Source organism: Myotis lucifugus, unplaced genomic scaffold (genome assembly GCF_000147115.1).
Source record: "Myotis lucifugus unplaced genomic scaffold, Myoluc2.0 scaffold_20, whole genome shotgun sequence".
NCBI classification, from domain to species: domain Eukaryota; kingdom Metazoa; phylum Chordata; class Mammalia; order Chiroptera; family Vespertilionidae; genus Myotis; species Myotis lucifugus.
Window position 1 is genome coordinate 6,794,610 of NW_005871068.1, and position 15,051 is coordinate 6,809,660.

General features: G+C 38.7%; 1 protein-coding gene across 1 annotated transcript in view; it reads left to right on the plus strand.

Annotated features, from left to right (window-relative positions):
• The window catches only part of IL1RAPL1 (interleukin 1 receptor accessory protein like 1), a 1,338,708-nt gene that overhangs the window by 742,829 nt on the left and 580,828 nt on the right, over nt 1-15,051 (plus strand). Inside the window, exon 4 of the mRNA XM_006085649.3 lies at nt 10,642-10,828. Coding sequence (XP_006085711.1) covers nt 10,642-10,828 — 187 coding nt within the window. The remainder of the gene's footprint in view (nt 1-10,641; nt 10,829-15,051) is intronic.

Here is a 15,051-nt window from a genome sequence, read left to right on the forward strand (position 1 = left end):
TCCCGCAGGCCAGGCCAAGGGACCCCACTGGTGCACAAATTTGTGCACCAGGCCTCTAATAATTACATAATTTGCAACAGTCAGCTGTTAAAGCCACTTTCCTGCCAATACTATAAGATTATTTCTCATGTTCTTCTAAAATGAAACAACCATTAAAAAGAATTAGAAGTAGATTTATTATATACATGATTTCTGGTTACAATATCTACTTTTTCTTTAAAAGTCCATTAAGATAATAGCATGAAAATAAGGGCGAACTCTTATAGAATGGGGGAGTTCAACTCCATTATATTCTTACTTATCAGCATATAGGGTTTTCACCAATTATTCTTCAAACACACATGAAAATGATCTTAATGATTAACTGGACATCTTTTCCTTGACTAATTTCTTAGTGACAATTTATGCAATAGCATTGTAATCATTCCCACTCTCAAAGCCTTTCTGTTCATTAGTTTTATAAAATTGACTACTTTGGTGGCTTATTTGTGAAAGCTATTACATTGCTTCTGGATTCTAGTTTCCTTTTACTAACTGATCTATTTGAAATCCAAATTATACACATATCACCGCATGATTTCACTTTGTAGTTACTGATGCCATTATTTACCATTTATTTTGTATATGAGCATTGCCAATAGATGAAAGACACTGGGGGGGGGGCATGTCCTGGGGGGGGTTAGGGGAGGCCGGGGGAAGGTCAATGGGGGAAAGAAAGAGACATGCGTACTACTATTTGTAATACTTTAAACAATAAAATAAAATTTAAAAAATAAATAAATAAATGCTTAGATATGTTTTCTAAACGATTGTATTGGTCATGATCTAGTCAGTTAAAGCAAATTTATTCCGAAAGTTCAGTAGGGGAATTTAATATGGGAAACTAGTAATGAATATGTTAGAAGAGCTGAAATGACAGAACATGAGGCAATCAAGAATTAGCAACAGCAGGAAACCACTACTACCCGTATGTCTGGAGGGGAAAAGAGCAAAGAAGCAGTGTCAGACCCATAAGCTGAAATGACAGATCCTCTCTTGGAAAAATTCCAACCTCAAAGTCAGTTGGCAGGAGAGACTAGAAAATAGAGGAAGTATTTATGGGCTAAAGTGGTGAACGAGGCAGAGAAGATTCCATCTCCAACGGTACTTACACACTATAGAAAAAATAGAAAATTAAAAAAACTCAATTAGTGATAATGATAGGATAAATATAAAAGAGTCATACACTACAAAATTATAATTCTTTATTGTCCTCATCAATTTTTGTTATAAATTTGATCTTTAAATATTGAAATAATATTAAACTTAATTATTGAATTTTTGGTACCCCCTCACTTGCTTCATGCCTGTTTTATTGGGGTAAGACTATAATGTCTTTCTAGTTTGATGTATTTTACTGCCCATGTTTTCTTCTAGGATTTTTATGATTCCATGACTTAAATTTAAGTCATTTATCCATTTTGAGTTTATTCTTGTGTATGGTATAAGTTGATAGTCTAATTTTTTTGTTTGTTTTTGCATGTACCTGTCCAATTTTCCCAACAACATTTATTAAAGATACTCCTTTTACTTTGTCAAATATTAATTAACCACAATGTCATGGGTCAATTTCTGGGGTCTCTGTTTTGTTCCATTAGTCTATATGCTTGTTCATGTGTCATTACCAGGCTGCTTTGATTACAATGGCTTTGTAGTATAGTTTGTTATCCAGTATTGTAATCCCTCCAACTTTGTTCATCTTTCTCAAGATTGCTGAGGCTATTCTGGATATTTTTGGTTCCATATAAATTTTTGGAACATTTGTTCTAGATCTGTGAAATATGTCACTGGTATTTTAATAGGGATTGCATTGAATCTATAGATTGTTTTGGGTACTGTGGTTATTTTAATGATGTTAATTCTTTCAATCCATGAACATGGTATATGTACGTTTCCACTTGTTCATATCTTTCTTGATCCAGTGGTCCCACTTCTGGGAATGCATCCTAAGAATCCCAAGATACCAATCAGAATGAATACATGCACCCCTATGTTCATAGCAGTGTTATTTACAATAGCTAAGATCTGGAAACAACCCAAGTGACCATCAGTAGATGAGTGGATAATAAAGCTGTGGTACATTTACACAATGGAATACAATGTGGCTCTAAAAAAGAAGGACCCTTACTCTTTGCAACAGCATGGATGGACCTGGAGATTATGCTGAGTAAAATAAGCCAGTCAGAGAAAGACAAATATCACATGATCTCACTTATATGTGGAATCTAATGAACAAAAAAGACTGGTGAAAAAAATGGGTCCAGAGACTTGGATAAATGGAACAGTCTGACAAATCAGAGAGAAGAGGGATGTGGGGGGATGGGAAGTGATTAACCAAAGAACATTTATGCATATATACATAGCCTATGGAGACAGACAATAGTGTGGTGAAGGCCTGGACTGTGTTGGGGGTTGGGTGGAGGGGGGCATGTCAGGGGAAATGGGGAACATCTGTAATACTGTCCAAAATATATATAAATAAATGAATAAATAAAAACAAAAAATATTATAACTTCTTAAAGGACTTCTAGCCATTTTGCTTGAGCAACTAGGTGAATGGGTGGCTATCGGTGAGAGAGAGACCAGGGTAAGAGTAGATTTGAAGATAAAAGTAAAAGTTTATTTGTAGGACACAAAATAGTATGATAAATAGGTAGCTGGATATATAAATCTAGAGTTTAGAGAGTGTTTAGAGCTAGAGATACAAATGCCGGGGACAAATAATAGAGATGGTATTTAGAGCGAGATTAAATGAGATACTATATATGAACTTGTAAAAAATAACAGCTTTATTGAGATATAATTCTCATTATATAACTCACTTATAGTGTATAATTTAATGTATTTTTAATTGTGGTAAAATGTACTTAACAAAATTTACTGTTTTAACTATTTTTATTGTACAATTTAGTGGCATTAAGTGCATTCATAGTGTTGTGCAACCATCACCTCTCTCCAATTCCAGAAATATTTTATTATCCCAAGCAGAAACTCTGTACCCATTAAACCACAACTTTTCATTCCTTCATCTTTGCCAGCTCAGGGTAACTTCTGTTCTACTTTTATCCCTATAAATTCACTTATTCTATGTATATAATTTAAGTGGAGTCATATAATATTTGTCTTTTTGTGTCTGCCTTATTTCATTTAGAATAATGTTTTCAAGCTTTATCCATGTTGTACCATATAACAGACTTGCATTTCTTTTAAAGGCAAAGTAATATCCCATTGTATATATAGACCACATTTTGTTTATCCATTTATATCTTGATGTATATTTGAGTTGTTTGCATCTTTTGGCTGTTGTGAGTAATGCTGGTATGAACATTGGTGCACAAGTATGTTTAAGTGTTTGCTTCCCATTCTTTTAGGTATATACCTAGGAGTAGAATTCTAAGATCATATGGTAATCCTATGTTTAATATTTGAGGACCTGTCGGATTGGATTCCACAGTGGCTGGCTGTAGCATTTTATATGCCTACCAGCAATGTGCAAGGGTTCCAATTTCTTCACATCCACGCCAACACATGTTGTTTTCCATTTTTTAATTAATAGCTATCCTGGTGGGTTTGAAATTTTATTATATAAAGCTTTTTGCACAATGTTCTTCCACCCCCACCATTTCCTCTCAGTAGATGCATGCCAATTTCAGAATCTTTCCCTGTTTCAAAGAAGCACACTGCTAAAGAAAACTATAGAGAGCTTCAATGCACCGTTTGACTTCCATAACTTTAATTTTATTTGTGTGCCATATAATTGCTTCTTTATTATGTCCAAAAGATTTGTTAGTTTCCAATATTTGCACTGAATTTAAAGTTAGAGTATTTTCTCCTTAACAAGACCAGACTCTAAACTAGTCCTCTTAGAAACCAACCCTTTTACAAGTGTATATATGTCGAAAGTATGTAGTGGAAAGAGCTGAAGAAAACATGATATGTTTTAAGACCTACTGCTTGCTCTATTTTATTTCTTATTAGATTTTTGGGAGCTTAAGGACCTATATTTTCAAGTAAATCCAAGTTTGAGCATATGCTGCCTTTCTCCACAAGACAAATATTTTGGAAAGTAAAATAATATAAAATCAGGGGCTTAAGAGTGGGTAACATTTCTTTCAAACACTGAATATCTATATAATAAAAGCCTAAGCAACCTTTATGGTGGAATGACTGGAATGACCAGTTGCTATGATGCACACTGACCACCAGGGGGCAGATGCTCAACACAGGAGCTGGCCCCTGGTGCTTACTGCTCTCCCACAGGGGGAGCTCTGTTCAGCCAGAAGCCGGGCTCATGGCTGGCGAGCACAGCAGCGGTGGAGAGGGCTCAGACCCTCCTCCCATGTGTGCCGGGTCTCTAGTCTACACTAATAAAAGAGAAACATGCAAATTGATCGTCCCTCTGCTATGCCCACCAGCCAATCAGAGTGAGTATGCAAATTAACCCAACAATGATGGCAGTTAATTTGCATATGCAGGCACGGAGCGAAGACTGAAGACAGTGTAGAAGGAAGCCAAGCGTTGCAGAAGGGAACGAAGTGGCAGAGAAGGGAGGGAGCCGAGGCAGCGGACACGGGAGTGGAGCCTCGGTGGGCTTCACTCCCTTCTCTGCTTCACTCCAGCTGCAGGAAGCCCTATTCTTGCAGGCATAGGCCTGAGGAAGCCCTATTCCTGCAGGAATCTTCCTGCAATGGGCCTCTAGTATATATATAATTATGTATGCTAACCTAGCACTAGTTACCTCCAGTAGCACATAGAAGAGACCAATGAATTAGAAGTTAGGAGAGGTGAGTTCTGATCCCATTTCTGCCACTAATTAGATAAGCAAGCTTGAATAAATCATGGACTTCTTTAGGCATTGGATCCATTTGCTATAACTTTAGGAGGCTGAAAGAAGTAACTGTCTGAATTGTTAGCACAGTATATTGTATGTACTGCAGGGCCACCCTTTTCAGAGAAAACTCAGTCTTTTTTAAAATGCACATTCACATTTCTTTGCTGGAATGGATAATTGAGGGATGACTCGCAATTGTGAACTGTTTTCTGCACATCTATGTATGTCCTACCTCTACAGCCATTTTATAAACATTGAAAGTGTAATGATTGAACTTTTTGCCTAGATTTCAGATCATGTGTTCGATACAATAGAAGCTGGGTCATATGGGCTAATGAGTTTTACCAAAAGTCCTAGGAGCATTATCCTTTACCCCATTTATCCTATTCCATGGGATTTCCCTGATTGCAGAGAGCCTGGCACCATAGCAGTCATGCTGCTTATTTGATGATGGTGGATGGTAGTCTTTACTGTGAGAGTGTGTAATTCTCCTCAGGGGGGATCATATGTTTATTAATGTGCCACAAGTTGCTTGCTTCCTGCTAGCTTTTCTCAGTAAATAAGACCATAGCGTTCATTGGCCGCTGCTTTATTTTAGTTTATAACATCACCTCCTGATGAACAAAAACAGCAAATAGGTATTAAAACATTGAAAGTAATTTGAAAATAGTGCTATCCTGGGGAGTCCCGAATTCCAGACATTACCAGACATTTGTAAATCAGACCTCACCGGTCTGGGGAATCAAAGGGAAGGAAGAATACCTAAGTGTGTTCGTCTGGAGCCACTGTCCAAAAATTAGGGGTCAGTTGCATTTATAAAACAGCAGGAGGATGGATGGGTTTAGGAGTCCATAGTTTCCATCAACTTTACTCATTCTTGTCCAGTCCAATCACATATCACAGATGAAAGCTCTAAGGAGTTATCTGGACTCTTACTCTTCACACTAATTAAACACCAGTGAACTGAAGACATCCTTCTGGTGTTACTGTGCATCTAACCTACCTTGTTAACAAACACTGTGTATCCGTACTGCAAAATGGAAATAGAAAGAAGTAGGAAAAAGGGACATGATCTTGATAATAAGATCTAACACAAAACGTGTGCTCACCAGAAAACTGGCACTGTTCTGAGCCCTTTATGCATTTAACACGTTTGATTCCCACAACCACCTATGGTGTCTTCAGTCTTATTTTCTCCTTATACAAATGAGGAAACGGAAGGACACAGAGTCAAGTAACTTTCCTTCATTTCAAAAGTAATGAGTGATTGAGCTGGAATCTGAACCTCACCAGTTGAGCTTGTGTGTTCTTGCTGTTAACTCTGCATGGGTAATTAAAAAATGCCTGTTATTAGATATAAGGAGGTGTGGTAAAACCCATTAAAAAAAACAGCACTCAGTAGTGTGAGGATAAAAAAACAACCTAAGATTCATGAATTTAAAAGATTAACGTGGAAGATTCAAAATTAGAATTCACGGATTTGGGTCTTAGAAAAGTCTGTTCTTTATGAGCTCTAACATGTTGTACAAATATCACTATTATTACAAAATCTAAATATTTTCTTAAAACACTTTTGGAGTATGTCCCAAGGTAGTTAATAGCTTAACTTAGATAATTATTTTTTTCTGAAAAAACAATCTTAAAATGAGCCTGGGAAGATCATGATCTGGTCTGTACTGGATTACAATTAATAAATTATGCATGAACAATGTTGCTGGCAAACCCAAAGAGGATTTTTCCCAGTCGGTGGGAAGCTCAAGTTAAAATTTAACATGCTTTTCTCTCAAAGCTGTTTCTTTTTCAGTATTTCCAGGCTGAAAGATTGACTGTATCTTTCATATACTCAGCTGAGAGAAATGCTTCATCTTGTATGCCTCTCTTTCCTTTGCTGCTTCACTACCACACTGATTCTGTATCTTAGATATATTTCCTCTTTTCTGACTCAACGGGCATTGCCGTTGTTGAAGCTGCCATCTTTTTGCTGAATGAATGAAGTTGATTTCTAATTTGTTTCACTGCATTTAGTCCTCCTTCCAGTCCAATCCGATTTTCTCACTCCAGCCAGAAAAAAAACAACACACACACACACACAGACACACACACACACACACACAAATCTCATTATTACCCAACACAAAGTCCAGACTCTTTACACTGGCTTACATGACTTTTAGTCTGGCTCTTGTGCACCTATACAGTCTCAATTCTAGCTGTTCCTTTATTACTACTTTATAATCCAGCCACACCAAGTGATTTGCAGTTCCTCAAACATGCCAGGTTGTTTCATGCCTTCAAGCCTTTGTGCATACTAATCCCTGAAATAGCCTTTCTGAAAATTGCTAAATTCTTGCTCATTCTTGAAGAAAACCAGGTAATGCCCAGGACAAGAGGTGGAGGCGGGGTGGGCTAGAAGGGATCGATGGGGGAAAAAGAGGGATGCATGTAATACTTTCAACAATAAAAAATTAAAAAAAGAAAACAGGTATCACATTTTATGAAATCTTGTTTCTTTCTTTGACACTACTGTTGTAATACATAGGCCTTTGTAGTGCTTTCCCATTGAATTAAAGCTATTTGCTTGTGTTTCACTTCTCCTGAAAGCTTATACAAAGCTTAAAAAAATCGACATTCAATAATTCTAAATTTTAATTTTGTGGAGAATTTATTTGTTTCCTAATATAAAGCTAAATAGATAACTGTAAAGGAAAACTTGTATTTTTTCTCTTCTATTGTCAATACTTCTGACCCAGATGTGTGTGTTTATTCCACACCAAGCAATTCTGCAGCACCAACTGGCTGTCCCCACAATTCAATCCAGTTCTGACACTATCAACCTGGAGTTAGCATCAGATCTCACAAGTTATGGGCTCATTTCCACACAGTTGGCCCCCCAAAAATCAAATGCCAATTGCAAGTTCAGGTTGTTACCTATGATTCTGACTGATCAGCTACAAATCAGAGATTTCTGTTACCCCCGCATGGGATTCAGTCGTTTTCTAAAATAGCTCACTGAACTCAGGAAAACGGTGTACTTACTAGTATTGATTTATCAAGGATACAAATGAACAGCCATATGGAAGAGATGTGTAGGGCATGGTATGATGGTAAAGGTACAGAGCTTCCATGCCATGCCCTCTCTGGGTGTGTCTCCCTCCCAGCACCTCAATGTGTTCATGAACCCTGAAGCTCAGAAAGTCATTTTGTTCAAGAGTTTTTAGAGCCCAGCCAGCATGGCTCAGTGGTTGAGTGTCAACTTATGAACCAGGTCACTGTTCAATTCCTAGTCAGGGCACATGCCCAAGTTGCAGGCTTGATTCCCAGTGTGGGGCATGCAGGAGTCAGCCAATCAATCTCTACACCTGCCGTATTCCATAAAGTTCAGTGGATGGAGCTAAAAGTTTCAACCCTCTGGTCACTTGGTCCTTAGGTGACCAGGCACATGCGGAGGCTATCCAGGGGCTCTGCCTTAAGTGAGCCTATTAACATAAACTCATATGTGATTAAAGGGGCTCCTTATGAATAACACTCTTGTCTCTCAGGAAATGTTAAGAGTTTCGGGAGATCTGTGCCACGAACCTGGACAAAGACCAAATTTATTTTTTATTATGTCACAACTAGCTATGTCCTGGCCATTTCCCATCATGTCATTTTAGCATTAAAAAACTAAGAATCTAAATCAAGTTGCTGCTTAAACTTCAAAGCATTTAGCTGAATAAGGAGAGGACTTCGAGGGTGTGGTTCATGAGTATCAGAGCAGAGCAGAGAGGAACCAGCATTTCTGAGCTACTATGACAGGACAAGCAGATTTGAACTAGTATCACATTTAATTCTCAGAAAAGTATTGTCCCTGCAATACAGCTGAGAGGGTCCTAGAGGTTGAATAAGTTGCCCAAAGTTGCAGAGATAGTAAGCAATGAAATGCAAATGCAGGATTTTTAAAAAATATATATTTTTATTGATTTCAGAGAAGAAAAGAGAGAGAGAGACATCAATGATGAGAGAATCATTGATCGGCTGCCTCCTGCACACCCCACACTGGGAATCAAGCCCACACCCCGGGCATATGCCTAGACTGGGAATTAAACCATGACCTCCTAGTTCATAGGTTGATGCTCAACCACTGAGCCATGCCAGGCGGGGTGCAAATGCAGGAATTTGCTGGTCGAATACACAAACAAGTCATTGGGCACTTAGCAAATGAGCAATTCTCTACAAAACCTTGAATCTGGTGTTTTAATCCTTTCTTTATTCACACTGCCTGCCACCATGCCTGCCACATTATCAGTGTTCTTTGAATGTCCAGAGACATAAATAGCAAGCAGAAATGGTGCAATTTATTAGAAAACTTCCTTTGGTCCCAACTCTTTCAATGAGATCTCCAAACATGATTTCTGTTGTCATATATTCTAAGTTATAAACCTATTTTGGGGAATCAACAGTGAGTAAAATGAGACACTGATTTTTGAAATGATTCTGTGGAATCAATATCAGGATAGGATTGTCCTTATATAATACAGTGGAATGTTTCTCTTGTCTGACTACTTGGACTACAGGTTCAAACCCAAATGGATATGGGTCTATAAAGATAGTGACTTTGCAATGCTTTTATCCCATACTGTTTTCTGCCCAGACTCATTGATAACTTATTGTATTTTATTTAATATGTGTTTTGTATTGATTTTAGAGAGAGTAAGGGAGAGAGAGATATAAATATCACTGATGAGAGAGAATCATGAATCAGCTGCCTCCTATACACCCCCTACCGAGGATCAAGACTGCAACCCTGGCATGTGCCTCACCTGGTTCATGGGTCGACACTCAACCACTGAGACACAATGGCTAGACAATAACCTATCTTCTTATCAAGACAGCCAGTAATATAAGGATTGAGCAGCCTTTTTCCTGGCCTTCCATTATGTTTAATAGGTCAATATTTTTCTATTCTGTTGAGTTTGCCAATTTTAGCATAAGCTTCACATTTTACTGACCTAATTTTTCCTTTATACCTTTTTTTTTCTAGATACAAAAATCTCTGTTGAACATTTTTAAAAACAAGCCTGTATATAATACCAAAAAAAAATCCAGCAAATGAAAACTATACAAATGGCTCCAAGCATTGTTTAGTTAGGTGACAAGGGAGAGCCCTGTGGAATAAGCCACAATGCCATTGCCATAACATCAATTAATTAGTGGAGTTTTTACCTCTCTCTCCTCTCTCTCTCTCTCTCTCTCTCTCTCTCTCTCTCTCTCTCTCTCCCCCCCTCTCTCTCCCTCCCTCCCTCCTTCCTTCCCTCCCTCCCTCCTTCCCTCCCCCCCTTCCTCCCCCTGTAGACATACTTCCTTGGCAACACTTGCTTGCCAGCATGTGCCTGAGCCCCCTTGGTGGACTAATCAGGAATTCAAAACTTGTTAGAAATGAAACAAGAAACAAATCTTGAACAATTTTTGAAGAATTTTGCCAAAATTAGCAATGCCCCTCTCTGAGATTTAATTTTAATTCTTGATAATAAGCAATGGAGGATCAGAACAGCAAAGGAACTGTGGAAATATTTTTCTACTTTTCACTTGAATTTCTATCTTAGACAATGTTAAACAGCCCTCAAATATTAGCACCACTGATATCTGTTCCTGTGCAGATGAATTTTTTTTCCCCTCTTTGAAGTTGTCTGAGTATTTCTCATCCTGATTCTCTGGGGTTTGCCTGTTTTCCACAGGTTTGCCTGCTTTTCACACCAGATTCAGGCTACCATATTTATTCTGCTTCCTTACAGAAACTCCACCTATTGTATGAAAGTATCCATCTCACTTACCGTGGGCGAAAATGACACTGGACTCTGCTATAATTCCAAGATGAAGTACTTTGATAAAGCTGAACTTAGCAAAAGCAAGGAAATTTCATGCCGTGACATAGAAGATTTTTTACTACCAACCAGAGAACCTGAAATCCTATGGTATAAGGTATGAACTGTGAATAATCATTTTGCTTATACATAAATAATGTGTATTTTACACTTGAAAAAGTTGGATAAAAAAATTAATGGGCGTATTACAGTTCAACTTTGCCTTCTAAAATGCTACAGCAAGTTGTACTATCCATTGTACGTTTTCAAACCAGTGGGTGACTTTGATAAATGCTAGTTAATATTTGTATCAGTAGTCCATTATAAGAAGCTGATGTGTTTATATTTATATCTAGTTTATACCTACAGTGCCTTCAAGTTTGTTATAACCTGCATTGATAATTTCAGGAACTAAAACTAAAATTCATTTTCAAGCTCTTCATGTAAGCAGTCCAAAATTTCCCCAAATAAGGAGAGAAAGATTTATTTGCTTCTGTGATGAAATAGTACACTAGTTTTATTGAAAAGTTCTATGTAATGGAAGTATTTTGGTGCATATTCTAATCCTTTTCATATACAAGCATACGTATTTTAAATAACATCTGTTGAAAATTTATAACATTATAAAAATAATGTTAAAGTTTTTTTCAAAAAGCAAAAGAAACTTCAGGCTTATACAGAATAAATCAACCCTGCCCTTCCTATCACTGAATTTCAAGATTTGAACATACTCTTTAGTTCATTTCTATATCATAAAATACAATTCTGTTATTGAATATATTTAATACTGTACAATTTAGATGCTATGAACATTTATCTGGAATATTGTGTCCATGGTTTAAAGATTCCTAGTGTAAAATTTGCTTTATCCAACTCACTGAATTAGCAATTAAGGAAGCTGGACCTCTTCGTAACTACATCCACTAATACAAATGTACAGAACATGAGATCCCATGATGGACTATTCAGGAATTCAACACTTGTTAGAAATGAAGCAAGAAATAAATCTTGAACAATTTTTGAAGAATTTTGCCAAAATTAGCAATGCCCCTCTCTGAGTAAGACATAATTTTAATTCTTTTTTAAAAATATTTTTATTTATTTCAGAGAGGAAGGGAGAGGGAGAGTGAGATAGAAACATCAATGATGAAAGAGAATCATTGACTGGCTGCCTCCTGCACGCCCCCTACTGGGGATCGAGCCCACAACCCGGGCATGTGCCCTTGACCAGAATTGAACCTGGGACCCTTTAGCCTGCAGGCCAATGCTCTATCCACTGAGCAAAACCAGCTTGGGCTTAATTTTAATTCTTGATAATAAACAATGGAGGATCAGAACGGCAAAGGAACTGTGGAAATATGTTTCTACTTTTCCCTTGAATTTCTATCTTAGACAATGTTAAACAGCCCTCAAATATTAGCCCCACTGATTTCTGTTCCTATGCAAATGAATTTTTCCCTTTTTTAAGTTGTATGAATATTTCTCATCCTGATTCTCTGGGGTTTGCCTTTCCACAGGCATATTCTGAGCAAGTCCTGATCATTGCTTTGAGCGGAGAGGAATCTGGGGGGTTTGACCCAAGGTCTCCAAGAACAAATACTTTTATTAGCACTTATATGTGTACATTCAGCTTCTAGATACTCAATTAATTTTGTTTTACTACTAAGTTAATCTAAAGAGGCATGCCCCTCTTCTCACTGTTTGCCAGCAGTATCTCAAAATTTGCCAAAATCTTAGAAAGTACATGCATGCACACATACATACTCAAACACTCAATTTTTTTTTTAATGGCTGGCCTGACATTGGTTCTTTAGTCATGTTTCCACTATTACCCCATTCATTGTGACTTTAAGCTATAAAGACCATAACTAGTAGAGTGATGGGTGGAGATCATGTATATGTAGAATTTAAAAGTCTTATTACAAATCAAATTATATTCCCATAGCCAAGGAGATATATGTTCCATACATTCAGTGCACAATGTATGCAATTTTCAAGTTTGCACAAGTAATATGAGGATATAAAAGGTATATTTTGGTCTGAAATAACTGGGTAATTGGCTCCCAATTATATAAAGGCATTGAGCCACATAATCAGTTTGCAGAAATTTGATTTGGCAATACATTTTTTTAGAAATAACATTACCTCTGAATAGTGTCAAATGGTTTAAAGCTATTTTATCCTCATTCCATTGATTTGCAATCTGGCTAGAGGAAATAGACTTCTGTTTTGGCATAAACAGAAATCTCCTGAGCCAACATCATTACAATCCAAAGCTTAATTCAGAGACCATAATTTGGTAGACCTATCAACAATGAAGACAGATATTTATTGAACTATAAAGACCTTTAATATAAATATTGTCTATTTCTTTCATGGATTATTGAATGTACATGCTGTGAAAAGATTCAACTATCTCTAAAATAAACTTTAAATATTTAACATATTGAAATAGAAGCATTTTCATCTATAGAATTACTTTTCTACTTTTCACTAAATTTATTACTTTGTATTTTATGTTACCAATATCAAGGTGGTTATTTCTCAATAATCAAATGTGGAGTATTAGATGATGTCAGGCCTTAGCGGGTTTGATGTCAGGTCCTAGCTAGTTTGGCTCAGTGGATAGAGCGTCAGCCTGTGGACCGAAGGGTGCAGGGTTCAATTCCAGTCAAGGGCATGTACCTCGGTTGCAGGCTCCTCCCCAGCCCGGGCCCTGGCATGTTCAGAAGGCAACCAGTCAATGTATTTCTCACACATTGACATTTCTCTGTCCTTCCCTCTTTCTTCCACTCTCTCTAAAAATCAATGGAAAAATATCCTCGGGTGAGGATTAACAAAAAAATAAAATAAAAATGATGTCAGAAGTAATCTTAACAAATGTCCCTTTTTATATCTAATAAGTTAACACATATCTGACTTAGAGACACTAATATTAGAAATTAATGAAGTCTCTCTTACTAAAAATACCTTTTTAAAAACATTGAAGTACCTGATTTTCCAGAAATGTGGAAAAGGTATGAAAATCTTTAGAATTAATTCCAAACTATTTAACCCTTTTAAAATATAATTTGAGAAACTTTTAGTTTAGTTATTTTAAATACTTTATCTTTAGTTGCTATATAAATATAAATGCTATGTAAGTAATACTATAGAAGTAACAACATATAAATATAAATATTACATAAGTAAAATATAGTAATACTCTATAATATAGCATGTATGAATACTTTGTAAGTAGTATATAGTAATATACTATAGGCCCAGTGCACAAATTCATGCATGGGTGGGATCCGGCCGGCCAGGCCCCAATAGGGGCGGATCGGGGCAGAGCCTGTCAGGAGGAGGAGACAGTGGGAGGTTGACCGGCCCGCTCGCCCTGATTGGGGCCGATCAGGGCCAGGTCAGCTGGGGAGAGGAGCCACGGACAATTGGCTAGCAGGTCCGCCCCCTATTGGGGTGGGGTGGCGATTGGGGATCAGCGGCTGTGGGAGGGGTTGTGGGAGGTTGGCCAGCCAGCCCCATCTGCGATTGGTGTGTGGGGGGCGATCAGGGGTGGAGCTGGCTGGGGGAAGGGCCACAGGCCAATCGGGGTGGTGTGGGCCCATCAGGGGTGGGGCCAGCCTGTGGGAGGGGCTGTAGGAGGTTGGCTAGCCAGCCCTATCCACTACTGGGGTAGGGGGGCTATCAGGGGCTGGACCAGCTTGGGGGGAGGGGCTGCAGGCCAATTGGGGTGGTGGGGGCCCATCAGGGGTGTGGCTGGCAGGGGGAAGGGGCTGCGGGAGGTTGGCCGGCTGGCCCCACCCCCTATTGGGGTCAGGGGGTGATCAGGGGTGGGGCTGGCCAGAGGAGGGACTGCAGACTGATTGGGGTGTGGGGCCTATTGGGGGCAGGGCCTGCCAGGGGAAGGTGCTGCAGGAGGTTGGCTGGCTGGCCCTGCCCCCAGATAGGGCTGGTTTGCTGGCCGCAGTGGGTGTCATAGCGACCGGTCGTTCTGGTCGTTACAGCGTTCCAGTCGCTGGCTTTTTATATATATAGATAGCATTTACTTATACTATACTAGAGGCCTGGTGCACAACATTTGTGCACTGAGGAGGGTCCCTCACTCCAGCCTGTCCTCTCAAAGTCCGTGACACCTCGGGGGATGCCCACTAGACAGACATACCCCGAGGCGTCCTTAGTGCTACCACGGAGGCAGGAGAGACTCCCAAGATCGCTGCACCCGCCAGCCATGAGCCCGGCTTCTGGCTGAGCTGTGTTCCCCTGTGGGAGTGCACTGACCACCAGAGGGCAGCTCCTGCATTGAGTGTCTGCCCCCTGGTGGTCAGTGTACATCATAGC